The sequence below is a fragment of the Gigantopelta aegis genome, chromosome 7, assembly GCF_016097555.1.
Source record: "Gigantopelta aegis isolate Gae_Host chromosome 7, Gae_host_genome, whole genome shotgun sequence".
NCBI lineage: Eukaryota > Metazoa > Mollusca > Gastropoda > Neomphalida > Peltospiridae > Gigantopelta > Gigantopelta aegis.
In genome coordinates, this window is record NC_054705.1 from 29,775,178 (window position 1) to 29,802,677 (window position 27,500).

The 27,500-nt window shown below is 40.4% G+C and overlaps 2 protein-coding genes across 2 annotated transcripts in view; both read right to left on the bottom strand.

The window, feature by feature from the left end:
* LOC121377289 overlaps window positions 1-6,851 on the bottom strand; it is a 20,508-nt gene extending 13,657 nt beyond the window's left edge. The window contains exons 1-2 of the mRNA XM_041505227.1: window positions 6,652-6,851; window positions 1-313 (exon numbers count right to left, since the gene is read on the bottom strand). The exon at window positions 1-313 is cut by the window's left edge and continues 1,155 nt beyond it. The gene's annotated coding sequence lies outside the window, so the exon portion shown is untranslated. The remainder of the gene's footprint in view (window positions 314-6,651) is intronic.
* Window positions 6,852-16,412: 9,561 nt separating this feature from the next.
* LOC121377593 lies at window positions 16,413-24,011 on the bottom strand. Its single transcript, XM_041505653.1, has 4 exons — window positions 23,855-24,011; window positions 21,206-21,349; window positions 20,119-20,367; window positions 16,413-18,957 (listed from the first exon to the last, which is right to left on the bottom strand). The coding sequence occupies exons 2-4, from the start codon at window positions 21,282-21,284 to the stop codon at window positions 16,451-16,453; spliced, it is 2,835 nt and encodes a 944-aa protein (XP_041361587.1). The 5' UTR covers window positions 21,285-21,349; window positions 23,855-24,011; the 3' UTR covers window positions 16,413-16,450.
* Between the last annotated feature and the right edge of the window lie 3,489 nt (window positions 24,012-27,500).

Consider the following 27,500-nt stretch of genomic DNA (forward strand, 5'->3'; position numbering starts at 1 on the left):
AAGATGTTTCGCTGTAGATACATTAATATGCCAAATGTTTACCGTGACACAAATATTCGCCTTTCAAAATGTATTTCTTATGTCTGTATGGAGTAACTGAGAATTGCCGATCTTAAATGTTATGACAGTAAATAAACAATGGTTCAGTATACGCATGGACAGTTGAATGCCACGTGTGTTGTGACAACGTCAAGGTAAGGTTCACTTTTTAACCAGAGGAAGCTGCTTTAAGAAGTCGTAAAATACATTCAACCAGTTCACGTGAATATAGCCAATCGTTGGTCTCGGTCTATCTTGTAAATTCACGTTGTAACTGAAATTAAGAAGAAAAATTAGTTCTATTTTAAGCGCAGTTTCAATAGTTGTATCTACTTCAGACATGGTAGGACGGGATGTAGCTCAGTTGTACAGCGCTCGCTTGATGCGCGGTCGTTCTGGGGTCGATCCCCGTCTGTGGGGCCATTGCGCTATTTCTCGTTCCAGCCAGTGCTCCACAACTGGTGTACCAAAGGCCGTGGTATGTACTATCCTGTCTGTGGGATGGTGCATATAAAAGATCCCTTGCTGCTAATCAAAAAGTGTAGCCCGTGAAGTGGCGAAAGCGGGTTTCCTCTCTTATTATCTGTGTGGTCCTTAACCATATGTCCGAAGCCATATAACCGTAAATAAAATGTGTTGAGTGCGTCGTTAAATAAAACATGTCTTTCTTTCTTTTCTAATGGAAAAAAATGTAGCGGGTTTCCCCTTTAAGAATATATATGTCAGAATTACAAAATGTTTGACATCCAATAGCCGATGATTAATAAATCAATGTGCTCTAGTGCTGTCGTTAAACAAAACAAACTTCTTTTTTTTTAAACTTATGAATGTCATTTAAATACAAGTATATTAATTTGCTGGTTAACTGAATTTGTCTTTTATTTCGCTATTTGCGTCCATGCAGTGCTTCTTTAAATACAAGTATATTAATTTGCTGGTTAACTGAATTTGTCTTTTATTTCGCTATTTGCGTCCATGCAGTGTGTGACGGAACATGCTCTTAAATTCTTTTCGCCTGTGGCATATTAATTGTTTTAGAGGGCCGTGTGCAGTCCCAATATGCACTTAAGACCAGATGGGCTTTGTTACGTAATACCTCCGCGCGACCGTACCCTCTAATACACACCCAGACCAGGTGCGGAGGCCATGTGGCCAGTAGTTCCGTAATAACTCCGGTAGAACGGTTTATGACCGGAGGATTTCTGGCGAACTGGCGACAGTATGTCTGGTCATCTAAGAAAATATATCGACTCTGGGAGTGGTGGAAATTCACATGATAAGATTCAGTACCGCGATGTGCCCCCAGGCGATATTCGGTTTGTAATAAATAGATAGAATTTAGAGATATCGGGGAGAAACATATTGGAAGGCTACCAGGGAACGTTAGTCTGTTTGGACTGGTAAATATATATTTCTGCTCTGTTGTATAACCTTGATGTGATTGATGTGACTTTAAATATTTTAATACTGTATTATACCAATATTATTTAGACAGTGTTTCCGGTAAACTGACGAAGTAAATTGTAGGCTTCACTGTGCTAAAATTATTAAAGCTTAGCCAGTCATCCTAGAGGACCTAGGTAAACTGTAGGTTATTGTCTTTATTGTGATAGGTACCGGTATTAAGTCTGTATTACAAGGTTACTGAATGAGTAGTTAAGGGTTAATTAAAAATTAACCAGTTAGGAATAGAGTTGTAATTCCTTTATTAATTAAGTTCCCCTGGAAGCGTTTCTCAATTATCACACGTGTGGGTGTTGTGTCACTGTGAAGTGATTAGAATATTGTGTAAACTAGACACCTAGAGATTAACTAATTAAGTGATCAGTTCTGGGTTGTTATTATTTGTTGTTGTTAATTAACTACTTCGGCAGTACATTTGTCAGCATAGTATTAATACAGATTCCAAAGTTTATTGTGTTTTGTTGTGTTTTCTAGTGAACTAAACGTGCTATATTACATATACTTTATATAGATGTTATCTCTGTTTATACCTAGATCCGAGCCACGCGGGTATTGGACTGCCCGTTACAGAGAGATCTAATAGATATACAGTTAGGAGAGATATTTGGATACTCGTGTTTTATTCAGTTACGGGTATTATAGGATCCCCGTGACACAGTGCTTTAAATACAAGTATATTAATTTGCTGGTTAACTGAATTTGTCTTTTATTTCGCTATTTGCGTCCATGCAGTGCTTCTTTAAATACAAGTATATTAATTTGCTTGGTTAACTGAATTTGTCTTTTATTTCGCTATTTGCGTCCATGCAGTGCTTCTTTCAATGAAAATGTCCACTAACATTGAACAGCTGTCTACAAAATTATTTTTAGAAACAAACTGAAGGTGCGGTGGTGATAATAAGAGTGATTGGAGGGGGTGGGGGGGTGGGGGGGTTGTTAGGTGAAGTTTAAACATCTTTCACAACTAAATGTCGGTTATGCCATATTAATGTTTGTCCTGCTAGTATAAAAAATTAAACATACCACTCCACACCCCCACCCCTACCCCCCGACCGTTTAATGATGCTTAGTTCCTCAAGGTTTTGTTTAACGATACCACTTGAGCACATTGATTTATTAATCAGCGGCAATTCCATGTCAAACATGCTGGTAATTTTCAACTATAGTCTTAGAGAGGAAACCGGCTACATGTTTCCATTATTAGAAATGGATATTTTATACGCACGATCCTACAGACAGGATAGCATATACAACGGCATTTGATATACCAGTCGTGGTGCACTGGCTGGAACGAGAAATAGCCTAATGGGGTCACCGACAGGTATCGATCCCACACCGACCGCGCATCGAGCGAACGCTGTACCACTGGGCTACATCCAGCCCCACTTCCTGTTAATGTCCACAGTCTAATTACAGAGCTAATCAACGTTAAGCAAATGACCTTGACCACATGTTGCCGATCCTACAGTGACAGGCGATTCGTCAGAACACTGTCAGCATCCACACAATCGATGGTCACACACGTTACAGTCGTTCTGCGTGTATCAAGAAAGCATTTGTGGATTTTGAAAACACCGTTGTGTGTGCAATTATCCGCAATTTGCTCTCCAACACAAATTGGTTCTCGTCTTTGAAACTGTCATCGATGGATCGATCGATAGCTGAATGAATCAAAGTGTGATTTATTGTCATTGATTGCTTGTGCTATTTCTTCTGCTTGTGACTGTACGTGATTTTTAGTGGCCCTTAGATTGTTTTGAGCAATATAATATTATATTAACGACTTTTTATGCTTCTGCTATTGTACGTGATTGTTTACAGTGGCCCGTAGATTGTTTTGAGCAATATAATATTATATTAACGACTTTTTATGCTTCTGCTATTGTACGTGATTGTTTACGGTGACTCTTAGATTGTTTTGAGCAATATAATATTATATTAACGACTTTTTATGCTTCTGCTATTGTACGTCATTGTTTACGGTGGCCCTTAGATTGTTTTGAGCAATATAATATTATATTAACGACTTTTTATGCTTCTGCTATTGTACGTGATTGTTTACGGTGACTCTTAGATTGTTTTGAGCAATATAATATTATATTAACGACTTTTTATGCTTCTGCTATTGTACGTCATTGTTTACGGTGGCCCTTAGATTGTTTTGAGCAATATAATATTATATTAACGACTTTTTATGCTTCTGCTATTGTACGTGATTGTTTACGGTGACTCTTAGATTGTTTTGAGCAATATAATATTATATTAACGACTTTTTATGCTTCTGCTATTGTACGTGATTGTTTACGGTGACTCTTAGATTGTTTTGAGCAATATAATATTATATTAACGACTTTTTATGCTTCTGCTATTGTACGTGATTGTTTACGGTGACTCTTAGATTGTTTTGAGCAATATAATATTATATTAACGACTTTTTATGTTTCTGATTGCGATTGTACGAGATGGTTTGTTTTTTTGTTTGTTTTTTTGTTGTTGTTTTTTTACAATGGCCCTTGAATGTTTTAAACATTATATTATTAACGACGTTTTATTCTTCTGCTTGCGGCTGTATGTGATTGTATTTACAGTGGCCTTTGAATTGTTCTAAGCATTATAATATTAACAACCGTTATGCTTCTGTTTGCGATTGTACGTGAATATTTGTTTTTAGTGACCCTTGAATTATTTTGAGCAGTATAATATTATTTACGACCTCGGAGTTTTCAAGATTTCAAGATTTATTAAACAACACTCAGACACATTACAATGTGTAACAAGAGGACATTTTCAAATAAATAGGCCTAATGGCATTTAGCCGTCAATCAAAACTGACACAGATGCCCCCCCCCCCCCCCACCCCCCTCCTTTCTCTCCTCATCGTCGCTACCAACATTCAGCTGCCCTGACTCGCAGCCAGTGGGTATGATTATAATATTCTATTACAAATAATCTTGGGTCGCCATTAAAGGGACATTCCTGAATTTGCTGCAATTTTTAAGATGTTATCGACTAACAGAGACTTTTTAACGATTGTAATTACATATTAAATATTAGTGGCTGTATATTAAACGTGTTTCGGATCGTTCTAGTATTTGTACTAGGTTACATTTCATTTTATTTCCTACAAAAAGATGTTGTTGTTTTTTCTTACGTACGAAATTATTTGAAGAAAAATCCATTTTGGGCTTCTTACAAATATTAAGACGACCAGAAACACATTGAATGTGCAGACACTGATATTCTAAACAAGAAAATATATTTAATATGCAAGTTTAATCGTAGAAATATTTTATTAGTTGGAAACATCTTACACTGGAGCAAACTCAGGAATGTGCCTTTAACAATTTGAATAGTAAAATATCCCTGACCCACTTATTGTCATGGGCTGGGGCAGGACGTAGCCCAGTGGTAAAGCACTCAATGGATGCGCGGTCTGTCCGGGATCGATCCCCGTCGGTGGACCCATCGGACTATTTCTCATTCCAGCCAGCGCACCATGACTGTTATATCAAAGGTTGTGGTATGTGCTATCCTGTTTGTGGAATGATACATTTTAAAAGACCCCTTTGCTATTAATGGAGAAATGAAGCGGGTTTCCTCTCTAAGACTATATGTCAGAATTACAAAAGTTTGACATTAACAGCAGATGACAAATATTAACACTTGAGGACAAATATTAAACTTTATGTCCTACTCTATATAAATACTAATTTTAAAAATATGACTTGTACCCCCTCCCCCACCAGAGACTGTGGCTCCTCCACTAAAGATTGTGCTCCCTCCCCACTAGAGATCGTGACGACTGCACTAGAAATTGTATTACTCAGGCACGGCGGAAGTCAGTAGACATTGGGAGGGCTGACTGAGATGGAAACGAAAGGAAATTGTTTATTTAACGACGCACTCAAAACATTTTATTTACGGTTATATGGCAACAGACATATGGTTGAAGACCACACAGATATTGAGGCAGGAAACCCGCTGTCGCCACTTCATGGGCTACTCTTTTCGATTAGCAGCAAGGGATCTTTCATATGCACCATCCCATAGACAGGATAGCACATACCACGGCCTTTGATGTACTAGTCATGGTGCACTGGCTGGAGCGAGAAATAGCCCAATGGGCCCACTGACGGGGATCGATCCCAATCCGACCGCGCAGCAAGCGAGCGCTTTACCACTGGGCTACGTCTCGCCCCCGACAGAGATGGAGGGCGCAAAGCAACGTTTCTAAGGGGGTTCGGTGGTATGCTCCCCGAATAAATGTTGAAAACTAGACTACCTGGAATGCAATTTTCCGCATTCTACAAGTAAAATTCATCTCTGACTTAAAGGGGCATACCCTATTTTTTAAACACTAAGGCATATTTGTTACTATTAGAGCCGTTTTTGGAAACTGAAATCATACTTTACTTAGATTTTATGGTTTAGATATTTCATTTCCGTACATTAGAAGTGTTTTGGTCATCCTGTTGATTTTAATATCACAAAATGCATTTCTCATGTTTTTAAAAACGCACGTGCGTCTGAGAAGTAACAGATATGAAGTCGTGTTTTAGTCCATTTTTAGAGGGTGTTTCACCATTTCAAAGTCACAGACTCATGTTTCACTCAATTGTAACTTTATACAAATGTGTTTACATGTTTGTAGATTAACTGAACTTAGTGTTAATTTTCGTGGGCTGAAACTAGGGTCTGTCCCTTTAAGATTTATTTTTAATTCGAAATTATTAGGGGGTGTCTACTCTACCCCACCCTCAGCCCCTCTGCTCCGCCGTGCCTCTTACCCCCAAGATTGTTGTTCTATTTACTTGGTGACAAATGGCGGAATCACGCGGGAAGCGTATCCCAATTTGAACGGAAAAGGACGAAGATTTTGTTACATATTAATTTACAAAAACGAACTACGTGTATATTGCTATTCAGTACGTTTTGTCGAATCGAACGGCTGTTATTAATTATCAAAACTTATTATTGTCAAAACATTGTGTGTGGTCATAATTAATGTATGTAAAACAACAAAACAATCTAACGATCATATTTTTGCCAAGCAGTGAATTGAATTCTTGAGAAACCAGGTCGCAGCTCTGTACTGTAAACAATCGCCAGCGACCATTCTGAATGTAAACAAAGCTCTACCTGTCTTACCTGGATATCACCGAAATGTCAACAACAGATGCTTTTTCTCTTTAGACCAGTGTTTCAGTAGCATTATCCAGGTGTGCAATTTGACTGGCGCTAGTACTAAAGAATTCCAGGAAAGGACACCAGCGTCAGAGAAACGGCCATGAGGCGAGAAGAGACGCTCCGCATTCTTTACGTTATTGCTATATTCTATATACATGTGTGTGAGTGAGTGTGTAGGGCAGGGATATATTATACGCTGTCGAGCTGCTAACCTTCGTTTGTTAGGTGTCGCGCTCAGGTGGGTTGGGACATAGACTTTCTCGCGGCTATTTGTGCATGGCAACATGCAGGGACGGGAAGTAGCGCAGTGGTAAAGCACTCGCCGTATGGGCTTCTGATATGGGATCGATTCCCGCCGGTGGTCCCAATGCACTGGCATATCCAATTTCAATTTAATTCAATTCAATGTATTGCCCATTATCAACCAATTTGGTGTCAGCAAACAGAGATAACATTTTTATATAGCATTAAAAACAAAAACAACAATTAATAATAACAACCATATGAATGTATAGGCAAGACGGAGACGCAAAATTTGTATTTTATGTACAGGAATAAAATGTCTATATAATAATAAAGTATACTATAAAAATAAAATGGTCAAATACTTAGAAATAATTAAATTAAATTACTGCCCCATAGATAGCCAGAACAAGAACTTTACGTTTAGAAAGACAGCAGTTAATAAATATGGTTAAGAAGTTCAGTGTCACCATTATTGTATGACAAAATAAATATAGCCAGAGGGGGGTATGAAAACTATCACTCCAATTACACATATCCCCCCCACCACCACCACCACCACCACCACCACCATCACCACCACCTGTTGAAGAGCCGGTTTAAGGATCCGCGGGGCCTGAAGCACAAATAACAGGTAGCACAAATAATAGCGGGATTCCCTTCCCAGGATATATATTTTGCAAACCCCTAGGGAAGAGGGGAAAAATTACCTGGGGAAAATAAATGTACACATCACCGCGGGGCCCCCTGAAGCGCGGTGCCCGTAGCACATGGTACATGTGCTACTATTATAAACCGGCTCTGCCTGTTTGTATTTTCCTGTCGCCACAATACAGTACTCATAGACAGTGTATATGTAGTTGCCTACCCCAAATATGGATAGCCCTTCCCCGCGATATAAACTCCTCGCTACATTATTTGTGATTCCAGCTAGTGCTCACTCCAGCCACATATGGTGTAGCAAAGGTCGTGGTATGTATTATCCTGTCTGTGAGATGATACATATAAAAGATTCCTTGCTGCTAATATAAAAGAGTAGCCTATAGCGTGTCGGCAGCGTGTTTCCTCTCTCATCTGTGTAGTCTTTGCTCATAAAGCCATACTCATATTGTTCAGTCTGTCGTTAAATAAAAGAGTTTTTTTTTTCTTTCTTCCTGCAAGATGCAAAGGGGCGGGGCGTAGCACAGCGGTAAAGCGCTCACACGATGCGCGGTCAGGTTAGGGTCGATCCCCGTCGAGGACCCATTGGGCTATTTCTCGTTCCAGCCAGTGCACCACGACTGGTATATCAAAGATCGTGGTATGTGCTATCCTGTTTGTGGGATGGTGTATATAAAAGATCGTGGTATGTGATATCCTGTTTGTGGGATGGTGTATATAAAAGATCGTGGTATGTGCTATCCTGTTTGTGGGATGGTGTATATAAAAGATCGTGGTATGTGATATCCTGTTTGTGGGATGGTGTATATAAAAGATCCCTTGCTGCATTAGAAAAAAAATGTAGCGGGTTTCCTCTGGTGACGTGTCAGAATTTGTCATCCAAGAGCTGATGATTAATTAATCAATGTGCTCTAGTGGTGTCGTTAAACAAACCAAACGTTTAACTTTTCCTTCCTACAACATGCATTGCACTTATTTCAATTTGCGGTACACCTTAGTTTGGGTTTTTAGACAAATATATTTTAAGATTACATAATTTTGGATTGAACAACTTAAAAATAATCTAAGGATCGTTTATATACAACGTTTTGTATCCAAGTCAAAAAGATAATTTATTAAATGGACGTTTTTATTAGAGTACTGAAAAACTGACGATGAACAAGTATTTAAAAAATATCTATCATTTCAAATGACCTTCTGACGAAAAAATTGTATTATTCAATCATATATACCTAGTAACCGCATAACACTGTGCAACATATACCAGTATGACTACGCGATAAAAAAAAAAAAAAAAAAAAAAATAAAAAAAACCCAACCCAACAACATCCACCCCTACAAATAACTTGCCCTGATGCGGCGGTGTTTTGTTTTGGCCATGCTTCAGAGCTCGCAATATCCGATGTACGAGTATATACGATGATACAAGCGATTTATATGATACGTTGCTACAGAATTACTCACTCGTGCTACTTTTCTCTGCGTGATTAGTTGCTGACGCGTTATGCTCTAGTAGTTTACTATAGAGGAGGACGAGTTGATAACAGAATAACCGGTCTCGATAATATCGTTGTTAAGCTATCGGACATAAGATAAGGCTGGTAGGTACAGGGTTCGCAGCCCGGTACCGGCTCCCACCCAGAGCGAGTTTTAACGACTCAATGGGTAGGTGTAATACCACTACACCCTCTTTTTTTTTACTAATCACTAAGAACTAACAACTAACCCACTGTCCTGGGCAGACAGCCCAGATGGCGGAGGTGTGTGCGCAGGACAGCGTATTTGAACCTTAATTGGATATAAGCACGAAAATAAGTTGGAGAGAGAGAGAGAGAGAGAGAGAGAGAGAGAGAGAGAGAGAGAGAGAGAGAGAGAGAGAGAGAGAGAGAGAGAGAGAGAGAGAGAGAGAGAGAGAGAGAGAGAGAGAGAGAGAGAGAGAGAGAGAGAGAGAGAGGGGGGGGTAACAGAATTGGTAACAGGAATCGGGGAGGGGCGTAATTAGTTATTTTACGACTGAAGCAGTGGTCTGTTTCCTGCAGATGTTTTTTCTATGAATACTTGGTGAAAATAATAGATTATTTTGTGCAGGCCAGTGTGCGGGAAATTATTAAAGGGGTGGGTGCGGGGGGTGTCTAGACAGTGGCGAGCGAGGTATTAGGGAGTTCAGGTTAAGCTAACCTGGAAATTATATGCATTTTGGGGGGACTCAACCCTTGAAAACACACACACACAAACACACACACACACACACATACACACACACACACACACACACACACACACACACACACACACACAGACACAGACAGAGAGAGAGAGAGAGAGAGAGAGAGAGAGAGAGAGAGAGAGACACACACACACAGAGAGAGAGAGAGAGAGAGACACACACACACACACACACAGAGACACACACACACATACACACAAACACACACACACACACACAGACAGACACACATACACACAGACAGACGCACATACACACAGACGCAGACACACACACACACAGACGCACACACACACACGGACGCACACACACACACAGAGAGACGCACACACACACAGACGCACGCACACACACACATACAGACGCACGCACACACACACATACGCACACACACACACACACACACGCACACACACACACGGACGCACACACACACACACACACACACAGACGCACACACACAGACGCACACACACACACATACAGACGCACGCACACACACACAGACGCACACACACACACACACATACACACACACATACATACACATACACACACACACACACATACACACACACACACACACACACACACACACACACTATAATTTGGGCAAAAATGATTGAGATATTCGAGAAAAATGTGCTAACCTGAGACCTTTTCACCATTTATTTCTACAGGCTGGTAGGTACTGGGTTCGGATCCCAGTCGAGGCATGGGATTTTTAGTCCAGATACCGACTCCAAACCCTGAGTGAGTGCTCCGCAAGGCTCAATGGGTAGGTGTAAACCACTTGTACCGACCAGTGATCCACAACTGGTTCAACAAAGGCCATGGTTTGTGCTATCCTGCCTGTGGGAAGCGCAAATAAAAGATCCCTTGCTGCCTGTCGTAAAAGAGTAGCCTATGTGGCGACAGCGGGTTCCCTCTCAAAATCTGTGTGGTCCTTAACCATTTGTCTGACGCCATATAACCGTAAATAAAATGTGTTGAGTGCGTCGTTAAATAAAACATTTCTTTCTTTCTTTCCATTTATTTCTATCATTCTACCCTCAGTGTTGGTTGTAATCCATGTAAAAATGCCAGTGATTTGTTTGCAACCCTATATAGTTGTTTGGTAGTAATGATGATATGAATAGATGTTGTTATCCAGATTCTGGCATTTTCGTTTAATTCGGACAAAACATAGCCTGTCCCAATACAAAAATGGGAGTCCGTACGCCTATGACCCCATCCTTGTCTGCACTCGCTGAATATACAATAGGAAGCGATCCATGTCTTCCCCATGTGAACAGACCTTGAAGGCATATTGTCACAGTCCACTGACCTATTTAATGGTCTAACAAAGTATTACCAGAACAAATATAATTTGATTTGTCCCTAATTGTACTTTATTCAACCATCTTCATAACCACCATACGGTACTCCATTTATGAATGACATTTTGTAAAAAATAATTGAATTATGGCAATGGTCCATAATTCAAAAACTAAAACTGACGAGAGGGATGACATGGATTTCATTCCGTCATGGTTCAGTTAAGGTGATTTGGTTTCCAACAATTAATGTAATTTTTATTTATTATCAAATTCATTTAGAGAAATAAGGTCCTTAAATCTGTGACAGTATGCCTTTAAGGTAGCAGGTACACCAAAGAGTATCTCAGCGGGTCAAAGTTCAAAGTTCACCCAACTTTTCATTCCACAGTTAAAACTACCAGTCCTGTAATTGGTGATAAATATGATCGATTTTGTTATTATAAAATGTAGTTTTATCTAGTCAATACATTCCTGTAAAAATCATTTAAGCTAGTGTCAATGTACTAGTTAGTATTGTACTTGAAACGTGTAGTGTCCTACCAAAACTACGATGACAATTTCTGGCGGGATTAGGGTAATCAAAAACGCTCCCCCCCCCCCCCCCCCACCCCCGTTATGTCAGAAATTGGCAATCTATACTCCACCTTTTTTTGTAATAAAAACTTGTAAAATAGAATCGATTCGTAACGTTATTACCCTCGAAATCGTAGCAATGTTTGTAGGTACATTAATTCATGACGACCAGCCTCGGTGGCGTCGTGGTTAGGCCATCGGTCTACAGGCTGGTATGTACTGGGTTCGGATCCCAGTCGAGGCATGGGATTTTTAATCCAGATACCGACTCCAAACCCTGAGTGAGTGCTCCGCAAGGCTCAGTGGGTAGGTGTAAACCACTTGCACCGACCAGTGATCCATAACTGGTTCAACAAAGGCCATGGTTTGTGCTATCCTGCCTGTGGGAAGCGCAAATAAAAGATACCTTGCTGCTAATCGGAAAGAGTAGCCCATGAAGTGGCGACAGCGCGTTTCCTCTCAATATCTGTGTGGTCCTTAACCATATATCTGACGCCATATAACCGTAAATAAAATGTGTTGAGTGCGTCGTTAAATAAAACATTTCTTTAATTCATGACGACATTGTAGCGATTGGAACATGTTCATTTCTCTCCTACAGATCGTTACCACCAGACATTAGGAGCTAGATGTAGCTCAGTGATAAAGCGCTTGCATTATGCGCGATCGGTCCAGGATCGATCCCCGTCGGTGGCCCATTAGGCTATTTCTCTTTCAAGCCAGTGCACCACGACTGGTATATCAAAGGCGGTAGTATATACTATCCTGTCTGTGGGATTGGTTTAGGTTTGTGATTGTTGTTGTTTGTTGTTTTTGTAGCTTTTTTGTTGTTGGGTTTTTGGTGGGGGGTTTTGATTTGGGGTTTTGTTTGTTGTTTGGGTTGTTGTTGTTGTTGTTGTTTTTGTTTTGTTTTTTGTTTTGTTTTGGGGGGAGGGGTCTTTTTTCTAATTGTTGTTTGTCCTACCAAGTAAATGTTAAAACGTATTTTTCAAAAGAACCGAAACTTTTTAAGTGACAGACCATAGTTTTTAAACACTAAGGCATATTTTTCACTATTAGAGCCGTTTATGATCACTGTAATCAAACATTACTTATATTTTATTGTTTAGTTTATCCATTTCCGTACAACTGAATTGTTTCTGGTTATCCTGGTGTTTCTAATACCACAAAATGCATTTTTCATATTTTTAAAAATGCACGTGCGTCTGAGAAGTAATGGTTATGTAGTCGCGTTTTAGTCTAGTTTTAAGGGTATTTCAACGTTACAGACTTGTTTCACTCCGTTGTATCCAAATATGTTACAGGTTTGTAAATTAACCAAACTTAGTGTCCATTTTTACGGGTTGAAACTAGGGTCTAGGTGAAAATATACCTTAGTGTTTAAAAACTAGGGCATGTCCCTTTAATGTAAACCGATGATATTTTGTTCTCCAAAAGCCATCTATGATTAAACTATATGTCATGTGACTTGCACTTGATCTATACCAGACACACTTCAAATGTCATTCCAAGGGCTTAGGCCTAGGGCCAAATATATATAGCTCTCTAAACCGACATCGCATCGTTCTTACAAGGGGTTTTTTTGGCAGTTGCGAGATCGCAAAATTGCGAGAGTTAGTGAATTAGAACCGGTGTCCCAGTTTCAAATTCCTCCCGTATTCAAGTTACTCCCCGGTAATTTGAACCTATTACCGGGGATTGTTTGAACCTAGGTTCAGATTACCCCCGGGGTTAGGGTTAGGGTTAGGGTTAAGGGTTAGGGTTAGGGTTAGGGTTAAGGGTTAAGGGTTAAGGGTTAGGGTTAGGGTTAGGGTTAGGGTTAAGGGTTAGGGTTAGGGTTAGGGGTAACCTGAACCGGGGGGTAATTTGAACCTATTACACCGGGTTTACACCTTCTCTGTGAAGAACGTCTTTTTACAGAATAGCCTGATTTATTGCGACATTACTATTTTTACTGACCTCCTCTCCCCCCTCCCCCATTATTTTAATTTCGAAACGCCTTTCTGGGGAGTTTTCTGATATTTCGTGTTTGATCGTATAAGCCTTAGTAAGTCTACGGCAATCTTCCACCGATGAAAACTGGTAGTGCAGGTACGGTCGTTATTCATGACCTTTGACCTCGGTAGCTAATGCAGCGACAAATGAATCGATGTAGAATTAAGTGTCATATAGCTGCGTTAATAATACTGGGTGTATGTACCGATTAGAGATGACGTAACGTTTTTTTTATGCCATCGAGTGCCATTTTTAAGCTCAGGCCTAGCTGTGGAGTTGGGGGGGGGGGGGGGGGGGGGGGTCATACTTCTTTTTTCCTCAACTACTTTTTATAATTTTCTGTCGCCCATAACTCGACTAATACACAATGTGAGTGCCTCCCCCCCCCCCACACACACACACAAACATATACACACACATATACACACACACCACCACCACCTCACCCCAATATAATCTTGGCTACGCCACTGTTCTTAAGCTTGTGATGAAAATCTGCGACTTATTATACCAGGTGCGTCTCAAGGAATTTATGCAGGGAAGGTCTAGAGTGTGGCGACCCCCGAACTCCCCCACTCGACTTGCACACGCGCCTATATACAACGTGCTGAGGTGCCATTTAAAACGTACTTACTGCTTCACAGTATGCACTGCATTTCACAGTGAACAGGGGGCGTGACGTAGCCCAGTGGTAAAGCGCTCGCTCGATGCGCGGTCGGTTTAGGATCGATCCCCGTTGGTGGCCCTATGTGCTAATTCTTGCTCCAGCCAGTGCACTACGACTGGTATATCAAAGGCAGTAGTATGTGCTATCCTGTTTGTGGAATGATGTATATAAAATTAGATCCCTTGCTAAAAATGAAAAACAAATGTAGCGGATTTTCTTTCCAAGACAATATATTAAAATTACCAAACGTTTGATATCCAATAACCGATAATTAATAAATTAATGTGCTCTAATGGTGTCGTTAAATAAAACAAACTTTAAAGGGACATTCCTGAGTTTGCTGCAATGTTTAAGATGTTATCGACTAACAGAGACTTTTTAACGATTGTAATTACATATCAAATATATGTTTCTGCATAAAATATTAGTGGCTGTATATTAAACGTGTTTCTGGTCGTTCAAATATTTGTACTAAGTTAAATTTCATTTTATTTCCTAAAAACTATTTTTTTCGTACGTACGAAATTATTTGAAGACAAAATCCAGTTTGGGCTTCTTACAAATAGTAAAACGACCAGAAACACATTGAATATACAGACACTGATATTCTAAACAAGAAAATATATTTAATATGTAAGTTTAATCGTAGAAATATTTTATTAGTCGGAACCATCTTACAATGCAGCAAACTCGGGAATGTCCCTTTAAACTTCACAGTGGACACGTTTTGCATATATTATTTGGCATAACATTTTGAAAAAAACGTCTGTTTGTTTTCTTTAACGAAACCACTAGAGCACATTGATTTATTAATTATTGGTTATTAGATGTCAAACATTTAGTAATTTTGACACATAGTCTTAGAGAGTCAACCCGCTACATGTTTCCCTTAGTAGCAAGGAATCTTTTATATGCCACAGACAGAATAGCACATACCACCGCCTTTAATATACCAGTAGTGGTGCACTGGCTGGAACGAGAAATAGCCCAATGGGCCCACTGACGGGGATCGATACGAGACCGACGGCGCATCGAGTGAGCGTTTTACCACTGGGTCACGTCCTCCCCATCAAAGTACTTTTGTAAACAGTTTTGTTTTATTTAACGACACCACTAGAGCACATTGCTTTTTTTTATCTTATCATCGGCTATTGGACGTCAAACATATGGTCATTCTGACACTGTTTTTAAGAGGAAAACCGCTGTCGCCACATAGGCTACTCTTTCATGAGGCAGCAAGGGATCTTTTATTTGCGCTTCCCACAGGCAGGATAGCACAAACCATGGCCTTTGTTGAACCAGTTATGGATCACTGGTCGGTGCAAGTGATTTACACCTATCCACTGAGCCTTGCGGAGCACTCACTTAAGGTTTGGAGTCGATATCTGGATTAAAAAGCCCATGCCTCGACTGGGATCCGAACCTAGTACCTACCAGACTGTAGTCGGATTGCTTAACCACTGCTCCACCGAGGCCGGTGAAAGTACTATAGAAACCTTTAAATAAATATTCAGACCATTTCATATGTAATAAAATCTGAAACAAAAGGCAAAATGTTTTCTTCGGTAATTTTACAATCGTTTTTATTATTTCCTTTTATTTTTATGTGCCATGTCGAAAGTTTGATAGTAGTGGAATAACACTACCACGACTCTTTTAGTTTTAACAGCTTAAGAGTAGTCTCCCCTTGATATGCCACAAACTAGTTTGCATAGGCCGGCCTCGGTGGTGTCGTGCTTAAGCCATCTGGCAAAAGGCTGGTACGTACAGGGTACGCAGCCCGGTACCGGCTCCCACACAGAGCGAGGTTTAAGGACTCAGTGGGTAGGTGTAAGACCACTACACCCTCTTCTCTCTGACTAACCACAAACGACTAACAACTAAATCACTGTCCTGGACAGACAGCCCAGATAGCTGCGGCGTGTGCCCAGGACATCGTGCTTGAACATTATTTGGATATAAGCACGAAAATAAGTTGAAATGAAATGAAATGCATAGGCTTATATTAAATGTAAAATATATATAAAACTTGAATCTGTTTGAACTGATAACGACTTCTTGTTTTAATCAGACAAGCTAACATTTAACATGATTATAATTACAAATGTACATACGTGCAGATCGTACCGAGGGTGTACGAACAACTGGCATTCGTCTTAATGACATTGTGCGTACACAAGGAATTCGTCTTAAAGTCGATGTTCGTACAAACTGTGGTTTGTACTCGTTTTCTTTGGGTAAACAGATGTTGAGTAAACACAAAGAAGGCGTTCTGGACGTGTTACTGTCTCTGGTGGAACTGAAAGAAGCCGTGTCTGCGCTGGACCTGTATTCCCTTGTGATAGAGGCATCAACACCAGGAATAGCGGCCACAGGTCTGGCTGTGGTTTCCCTGTACGAATCGGACAGGTTTCTTCTCGAGGATGATGCCGAGCAGATTCTCCTGGCCTTGAACTCGTTTGACATCACAGTCTCGTTGTTGTCACCAAGCGATGTGGGGATCGTGTGGCCATACACTATGGACGAGGCGGACGAACTCGGGCGTGGATGCTTCTGGTCGTCTGCTTTGTTCGACGCTGTTCTAGCACTATTTGCGCGTCTGCCCGACAACACTGGCGAACCTATGTGAGCATTCTTTTGATCGTCTGCTTGTTTCGACGATACTCTAGCACTTTGTCCGTGTTTACTAGATGGCAGTGGAGGTCTTTCTAGAAGCACACTGTCGCTTGGACAGACTCTGTCGGAAACACCAAGCAATTCCCCCGTCGACTGTGACACAATGTCTCTAGACGTCAAAGACCTTGTATAGTCATATGTCCTAGCTGAGATGCTGTTCTTAACCTTTTCCCACCGTGAAGACGTGTGCTTACAGCGAGCTGAATGTGCGTCCCTCCTGTAGGGCGCCGGTGAGCTTTTTGGTCTCAGAGATGATAGATTCTTCCCAGGTGCGGAGTACCTGTTATCTGAAGACGAAAACTGTGACTCCGACAGATTTACGTTTCTCCTTCTAGAGAGTGTGGGCGACGATTTTGCGTCAGGATTCAGTTGATGTTCTGAAGTCATATGCTGCCTTCTGCCAGAAGTAGGAGCTGAAGACACGCCTCTCGACTGTCTTTTTGTTGGGCACTGGACCACCGGGTCGTTGTCCCGCGACAACACGAGTTTGGATTCCTCCAGCTGCCGCGACACAGACGTAAACTGGGACACTCTCGCTGCATTCCTCGTCCTGTTCAGCGCCATGATGACCCGTGCAAGAGGCCGGATGCTGTGGAAGCCGTGATGTTTTTCAACCACCACTTTCTCAGGGTCATACACCGGCTCGTTGTCTATGGATTCACTGACGTTAACGATATTCAGTTTCTTTAAACACATCTCATCGTCTTGTGTCATTTTCTCCTTCGCGGTTACGTAGGAAGATTTCGGGCGAATTTTAGCCTTTGTATTTGTAGCCATATTTCGTAACAAGTCTACCGCAGTGTTAGCTCTTTGAAGAATGGCTTTTTCTAAGAGTCTGGCCTTCTTCATCTGCTCTTCTTCCAGGATGGTCTGAGTAGGTACGAGGATTCTCCTCTCACTCGACCTGTGTCTGCAATCTGGCTGGTCTTCAAACGAACTCTCGGAAGTCTGTTGTTCTTGGTCGTGCATGCATATCATCGACCCACATTCTGACTCCCAATCTCCAGACGTTGCATAGTCCGAGACGAACGTGCCCGGAGGTGTGTCGATCCCATCGGCGTACAGTTGTTCCTTGTCTGGTCTACTGATATCGTCAGACATCGTCGAGAGTTTGTCAGACTCTAACTCTACATCAGTCTGAGAATGCACGGGAGACAACCGTTGTTCCTCCGATATCTGAATTACCCTTTTATTATTATCGTCACGTGCGCAGACTGAGAGATTCTCTGACGGCTGATTACACAGTTCTACTTGTCTGAGAGTATCCTCAATAATATCATTGCTTCCATACCTAGAGACGAATGTCCCTTTTATTACTTCTTCGATCACCTCTACTCGTTTCGTAACACCAGTAACTCCAGGTGTATCTCGAGAAGAGTTATCGTCCTTTCGTTGTATGGACGATACCGCATCCATCACACCTAGATCACTTTTGGCTAAAACACTGTTTCCTGCGTGAACACTCAACGAATGTGTGTCTATTTTTCCCGTTGCTACTGGAAATTCACTCCCTGTAATGCTGCCCAGCTTATTTGTGGAATTGTTTCCATTAATACCATTACTAGCCACATCTGCTTGATCTTCAGACGGGTCTGTATCTTTGGCCCGTGAAGATATGTTTTCGTCACCGGTTTTGTCAGCAGGCCTTTTGAACAGTGAAACAATGCTCGCCCTTTTCCTCACTTGCGAGCCAATGTAAGAAAACAGTTTGCGACGTTTTGCATGATCGTCTTGTGGTTGGAGATTCACTGGTGCTATCACTATAGGCTGCGATTTGCTGTTATCGTTTTCGCCGTCGGGTTTCTCTTCTAGCGTATCCGTACCTTTCTCTTCGTCACAGACCTGCTCACCCTCAGTACTGGCACCAACGTCCTCTGGTGACGTGCCCATCATGAAGTGTGTGAAGTCTATGAAAACAAGTCAAAACATTAATTAAACTTCTTTTTGTCTTACAGTATTTCTTACAGGCACGGTCTCACCTGCTAGAAACACAGTCACACAGATTACGTGACAACACAACACATTAAACTGGCCCTGTTCTACGAATGAATGTCAGCTAAGTTTGACTGTAGAGACGCACAGTGAGATTACAGCCGGCACACGTAAGTTTTATTACCCTTCCACAAACCAACATTATGGTAATCCACTTAAGTTCCCCTTTAACAAATAAAAACTTCCGTGTTAAGAATTTAAATAATATATTATTTACCAATTAGTCGGAACCTCTCGGGTGTATTGGTTAGTATCGAATATTCATAAAGTAACACGACAGGTTGATTTCCGAAGCCATAACTGCCGAATGCATCATACCTGGCGGTTGTCTCCCACACTTTTGTGTGAAGGTTGTATGGTCTAGCATGTTTTTCAACGAACACTTGCCTCATAAACTGCAAACACACAAAACACTTTCCTAACAAGAAACACTTGGTTGACACATTACAAACATGAAACACTTGACTGGCAGACTACAAACAAAAACACTTGCCTTACAGACTACAAACACAAACACTTGCCTTACAGACTACAAACACAAACACTTGCCTTACAGACTACAAACACAAAAATATTTACCTAACAGATTACTAAACACTTTCCTGACAAACTACAAACACACGAAACACTTGCCTGACAGACTAGAAACACACGAAACACTTGCCTGACAGACTACAAACACGCAAAACACTTGCCTGACAGACTACAAACACGCGACAAACACACGAAACACCTGCCTGACAGACTACAAACACGCGAAACACTTGCCTGAGAGACTACAAACACGCGAAACACTTTCCTGACAGACTACAAACACGCGAAACACTTGTCTTACAGACTACAAAGACGCGAAACACTTGCCTCAGAGACTATAAATACGCGAAACACTTTCCGGACAGACTACAAACACACGAAACACTTGTCTTACAGACTACAAAGACGCGAAACACTTGCCTCAGAGACTACAAACACGCGAAACACTTGTCTTACAGACTACAAACACGCGAAACACTTGTCTTACAGATTATAAACACGAAACACTTGTCTTAATGACTACAAACACGTGAAACACTTGCCTGACAGACTAATTCTACCGTCGCCATCTAGGTCAGCAGCTTTCAAGATGGCCATGATCTCTGCGTCTTCAATCACCTCGCCCAGTCCCATCATCAGCTTGTAGACGTCGGCGGCGGTGATGAAGCCGTCAGCGTCGTAGTCGGCCACAGCGAACGCTGCCCGCACACACTCGAGCTCGTCCTCCTCCGTGGCCATGACCTTCTTCACTATGATCTTCTCAAACTCCACAGGGTCGATCTCCCCACGCGCTAAAACGTATTGAAATGAGAGAACACCTATTAGAGAGAACACTTTCTCAAACTCTACAAGGTATTACCTTTTAATACATTACATTTCGCATGAGAGAGAGAGAGAGAGAGAGAGAGAGAGAGAGAGAGAGAGAGAGAGAGAGAGAGAGAGAGAGAGAGAGAGAGAGAGAGAGAGAGAGAGAGCAGCAGCAGCAGCAGCAGCAGCAGCAGCAAGGTATCTTTTATATGCACCATCCCACAGACAGGATAAAACATACCACGGCCTTTGGTATACCAGTCGTGGTGCACTAGCTGGAGCGAGAAATAGCCCAATGGGCCCACCGACGGGAATCGATCCCAGACCGACCGCGCATCGAGCGAGCGGTTTACAGTGGGCTACGACCCGCCACACCCATTAAAGAGAACACTTCCTCAAACTCTACAGGGTATTACTTTATTTTAATACATTAGTCTACTGGTGTTACTTTCAATAAGCGTGGAGCTGTGTTAAAGTCTATTCGTGTTATTTACGTTCAACGTCAATAAGCGTGGAGCTGTGATACAGTCTACTCGTGTAACTTACTTTCAATAAGCGTGGAGCTGTGATACAGTCTACTCGTGTAACTTACTTTCAATAAGGGTGGAGCTATGATACAGTCTACTCGTGTAATTTACTTTCAATAAGCGTGGAGCTGTGATACAGTCTACTCGTGTAACTTACTTTCAATAAGCGTGGAGCTATGATACAGTCTACTCGTGTAACTTACTTTAAATAAGCGTGGAGCTATGATACAGTCTACTCGTGTAACTTACTTTCAATAAGCGTGGAGCTATGATACAGTCTACTCGTGTAACTTACTTTCAATAAGCGCTTCTCTAATGAGATCGAGAACGGACTCGTCGTTCGGCTCGATCTCCATCAGTTTGATGACTGGCATTATGTTGTCCACGTTGATGCGGATTTCACCCTTAACCAACGCCAGGTCGAAGCCCGATCGGATCTCTGAAGTAAAAACATCACCATCAATTTGTAATGAATAAGATTGAATACATAATACCAATTAAACTTACAAATATGGCACCTAGTTAATTTATAAACTCTCGCAGCATCGCCATCTCGCAGTGCAGTGCTAAGAAAGCGTGAAGGAGCTTAAGAGAGTTTTGTGAATTAGAGCAATGGTTGTATGCATATTATTAACGTCACAGTCAAATGACGAAATAATGCATAGAACCTTTAGAGGGACATTCCTGAGTTTGCTGCATTGTAAGATGTTTTCAACTAATAAAATATTTCTACCATTAAACTTACATATTAAATATATTTTCTTGTTTAAAATATCAGTGTCTGTATTTTCAATGTTTTTCTGGTCGTCTTAATATTTGCAAGAAGCCCAAACTAGAGTTTGTCTTCCAATAATTTCGTATGTACGGAAAAAACATATTTTAGGAAATAAAATGATATTTACCCTGGTACAAATATTAGAGCGATCAAAAACACGTTTAATATACACCCACTAATATTTTATGCAGAAAAATATATTTGATATGTAATTACAGTTGTTAAAAAGTCTCTATTAGTCGATAACATCTTTAAAACTGCAGAAAACTCAGGAATGTCCCTTGCTATACATTACTTTAATGTAAGATATTTAGCAAATGTTCATCTCGTTTTCTTAAATTCTGTCGCTTATACTTGAATAAAACTTTAACTCTTCCGCCATTTTCATTCACTATTTTTCCTAATAGCTGAAGAATGTCAAAATGGAGAAGTTTCAGAACATTGACTTTTATCAATGAGATGGTTTTTGTAATAGACATCTTTTAATGAAATATAATTTTAAAATAACACATTAAGCCACAGGCCTGTGCTATTTTAATTCGGATATTTCCGTCAGTGTTACATAACCCCGGCATGCGTCTCTAAGCTACATCTTTATTTATTTATTTATTTTAAAGATAAATCTCTCAGGGATTCAACTACAAGCGCAATCAAAGCTTAGACGTGTCTGAACGTTAATTGGATATAGACACGTTAACAAAGTTACGCAGTTCGCAGATATTTATTAGTTTATACCAAGTATTGACTATTCTCGTCTGCGATGTGTATGACGAAATATTAATATCCACAACAAAAGGTAGAAATGGCAATATCCAGAGTAAAAGGTCTCTCTCTCTCTCTCTCTCTCTCTCTCTCTCTCTCTCTCTCTCTCTCTCTCTCTCTCTCTCTCTCTCTCTCTCTCTCTCTGTGTGTGTGTGTGTGCGTGTGCGTGTGCGTGTGCGTGTGTGTGTGTTTATATTATTGTTAATGCAGATATCAAGGTATCCTTAAATAAACAATAATTTACTCCCATGCCTAGCGTAACCATGATTGTATTGCGCACCCCCCCCGCCTCCCCCCGGATTCGCCAGTGCTAATAGGGGCGTATCGTGGTCTGGATCGGGAGGTGGTGTAGAATATGAACATAGCGGACCCTTTTGTCTTCATGTTTCCTAGACACATGTATATGAATAGCCTAATATTGCACTGTAAGCCTCAGCGGGTAGTGGGGCTTTGTACGACTCGTTTCCTCCCCCCCCCCCCCCCTAACCTCTAGCTTACTCCCATGGTAACAGCTCCGTTGACGAACGTTATACTGAAGCTAGAAACATTTATTATAGGTGTCATGTCATATGACGAAACTTGTATTAAGACAGGCACGTGTGCAGGGATTTTAGCAGGGATGTCTATACTGTGGCAAGCGAAGTTTATTGAGGGGGTCGAGATATGCTACCCTGGAAAATATATTGGAAAAACGAAAATATCCTTGACCAAGGGGAGGGGAGAGGGGTCGACCCCCAAAACCCACCCCTTCACACGCGCCTGTAAAGGTACTTTGTAAATGATCAATATCACGTGGCAAACGAAATCGAACCCCCAACCTTGATTCACAAATCAATAAATTTGTAAATATTCTCGTTAAGACAAACGTTTTTGATATTTCATTCATATAGGTTTACAAAATTCAAATGACATCCTGCGAGTATTTCACCTAAATACATGTCTTATTTACAGAACAATCTATTTTAAGGTCACTGGCAATGTACTTTCAAAGTAAACAAGCCTGTTTCCGAAGTAGTCTATTGCACGAACCGTACACGAGAAAACAAACCGAATGGAGTTGGAAGCATAACGCATTGACGATATATGTTCATATTATTTTATAATCTATTTCTGTGGAAAGTTTCACAAATAGATTTGATAGAAAGTTAAGATAGTAATTTACTGTACAAAAATCATAATATCAATATTTATCAAGGAGCGGATTTTTATTTGCAGGAGAAGTTAAAGTTTGTAATTTTAATGATAAAATTATTTTACATTGTTAAAATTATTTTACATTGTTAATACATTAATTCTTCATCTGAGTATGATTTATTTACTTTATGAATCAATTTCTATTAAACAAATAGTGATTTTATCTAGTGATTATTTCAACAACAGTGATTCGGGTGTGACGACAAAACTTACCGGTCCCACGTATAAAAACCAAAAAAAACGTTTCTTCAAATTTAGTCGTGACGTCATCTCCCGTGGGGCAGTGGCGTAGCGTAGGTTGCCAGCGCCCGGGGAAAGGCAAGTATTGCGCCCCATATCCAGTGGACTGTTAGCACTCCCCGGGTCCCTTCCACCAGTTCCGAACTTTGCGCTCGCGGCAACCGTCCCGCTGGCCCCGCCCACGCCACTGCCGTGGGGAACGTGATTATAATCGAACTGCGAAACGTACACGTTATTTTCTAATATAAATAATTTTCTGGTAATCCAGTAACACCTGGCCTGATTTCGACAGCCTGTCTCAATGTCAATATCCACAGTAAAAGGTGAACTTGTCAATATTCACAGTAAAAGGTGGACATGTCAATATTCACATAAACGGTGGACATGTCAATATTCACAGTAAAAGGAGGACGTGAATATTCACAGTAAAAGGTGAACATGTCAATATTCACAGTAAAAGGTGGACATGTCAATATTCACATAAACGGTGGACATGTCAATATTCACGTCAATATTCACGTGTCAATATTTACAATAAAAGGTGAACATGTCAATATTCACAGTAAAAGGTGGACATGTCAATATTCACGTCAATATTCACGTGTCAATATTTACAGTAAAAGGTGAACATGTCAATATTCACAGTAAAAGGTGGACATGTCAATATTCACAGTAAAAGGTGGACATGTCAATATTCACAGTAAAAGGTGGACATGTCAATATTCACAGTAAAAGGTGGACATGTCAATATTCATAATTCACAGTGAAAAGTGTACTTACTGTTGAGGATCTCAGCTCTGTATAACTCGTCTGGGTTGATTTCAGTCAATATTCACAGTAAAAGGTGGACATGTTAATATTCACAGTAAAAGGTGGACATGTTAATATTCACAGAAAAGGTGGACATGTCAATGTTCACAGTAAAAGGTGGACATGTCAATATTTACAGTAAAAGGTGGACATGTCAATATTCACAGTAAAAGGTGGACTTGTCAATATTCACAGTAAAAGGTGGACATGTCAATATTCACAGTAAAAAGTGGACATGTCAATATTCACATAAACGGTGGACATGTCAATATTCACAGTAAAATGTGGACATGCTAATATTCACAGTGAAAAGTGGACATGTCAATATTCACAGTGAAAGGTGGACATGTTAATATTCACAGTGAAAAGTGGACATGTCAATATTCACAGTGAAAGGTGGACATGTTAATATTCACAGTGAAAAGTGGACATGTTAATATTCACAGTGAAAGGTGGACATGTTAATATTCACAGTGAAAGGTGGGCATGTCAATATTCACAGTAAAATGTGGACATGTCAATATTCACAGTAAAAGGAGGACGTGAATATTCACAGTAAAAGGAGGACGTGAATATTCACAGTAAAAGGTGGACATGTCAATATTCACAGTGAAAGGTGGACATGTCAACATTCACAGTAAAAGGTGGACATGTCAATATTTACAGTAAAATGTGGACATGTCAATATTCACATAAAAGGTGGACATGTCAATATTCACAGTAAAAGGAGGACGTGAATATTCACAGTAAAAGGTGGACATGTCAATATTCACAGTGAAAGGTGGACATGTCAACATTCACAGTAAAAGGTGGACATGTCAATATTTACAGTAAAATGTGGACATGTCAATATTCACATAAAAGGTGGACATGTCAACATTCACAGTAAAAGGTGGACAAGTAAATATTCACAGTAAAAGGTGGACATGTCAATATTCACAGTAAAATGTGGACATGTCAATATTCATAGTAAAAGGTGGACATGTCAATATTCACAGTAAACGGTGGACAAGTCAATATTCACAGTAAAAGGTGGAAATGTCAATATGCACAGTAAAAGGTGGAAAAGTCAATATTCAAAGTAAAAGGTGGACATGTCAATATTCACAGTAAAAGGTGGACATGTCAATATTCATAATTCACAGTGAAAAGTGTACTTACTGTTGAGGATTTCAGCTCTGTATAACTCGTCTGGGTTGATTTCAGTCTCCTGAAAGTGTAAAGATAAAGTTTGTTTGGTTTAACGACACCACTAGAGCACATTGATTTATTTATCATCGGCTACTGGATGTCAAACATTTGGTGGAGGAAACCTGGTATATATTTCCATTAGTAGCAAGGGATCTTTCATATGTGCTTTCCCATAGATAGAAAAACACATACCACGGCTTTGGGCCAGTTGTGGTACACTGGTTGGATTGAAAAAACACACACAATTATTTGCATGGATCCACCGATGTGAAGATTAGGAGTAGGTGAACATAATGCATATCAGCTAATTATACTGAGAAACAACGGGGAAATATTATATTTTTTATATTATATTCAGTAAACGTTGGGGTAATATATATTTTTTAATGTTTATCAAATAGTTTAATAAACATCAGTTTAAATGAGTAAGAGTAAGGTAATATATATATCGCCCCCTCCCTCCAATATAAAACATAACACAAACAAACAAACGAAACAAACACAGAAAACAACAACAACAACAACAAAACATATCCCTGCTGAATGCTGAATTGGCTAAATGGTATAGTAACTGTAATTTTAATAGTTTACACCCATTACTATTTGAATACGTGCCATAGTCAGTGAAATTTTTAAGCCCATAAGTCAAGTTTTGTTGGTTTTGTTTTTATGACACCACTGGAGCACATTGATTAATTAATCATTAGCTATTGGATGTTAAACATATGGTAATTCTTACACGTCATCAGAGGAAACGTGCTACATTTTTCCTAATGCAGCAAGGGATCTTTTATATGCACCCTTCCATAGACAGGATAGCACATACCACGGCCTTTGATATACCAGTCGTGGTGCACTGGCTGGAACGAGAAATAGCCCAATGGGCCCTCCGACGGAGATAGATCTCAAACCGACCGCGCATCAAGTGAGCGCTTTACTACTCGGCTACGCCACCCCCCCCCCCCCCCCCACCCCCCACCCCCCACCCGCCCCCATACGTCAGATATTGTTAAAATAGCACCCGGTATATATACAGATATAAATGTTTATGAACTAATAGTTTAAACGAGTAGGAGTAAGATAAAATATATTATTAGTTAGGTCACGTCATAGGACTTAAAGTGCACATCCAGAGGAAGCTGTTTTAGCGCACGCCTGTCATGGGCAAAGGTGCTCGTCTCGGTCGGTTCCTCCGTCCAGGACAGGAAGTTATTAGCTATCAACTGCTGCTCTTTTATATATTACGTTGTTTCCAAAACACTTTTCATTTTCATTTTCATTTTACGTGAAGCAAGGACAGAAAAAAGACCAACCTGTTGTGACATAACTCCGTCGTGTTCCTTCATCTTCATTGTGTGGGTGGGTCAGTTCTCGTGATGTGACGGTAATAACTGGAACAACACACTAAACAGTGTTCAATAATGGAGTCAAAGAGATGTGGCTGGAACAACACACTAAAACAGTCGCCAATAAAGGAGTTCAATATATGTGACTGGAACAACACACTAAAACAGGCGCCAATAAAGGAGTTCTAGAGATAGGACTGGAACAACACACTAAAACAATATCCAACAAAGAAGTTCAATATATGTGACTGGAACAACACACTAAAACAGTC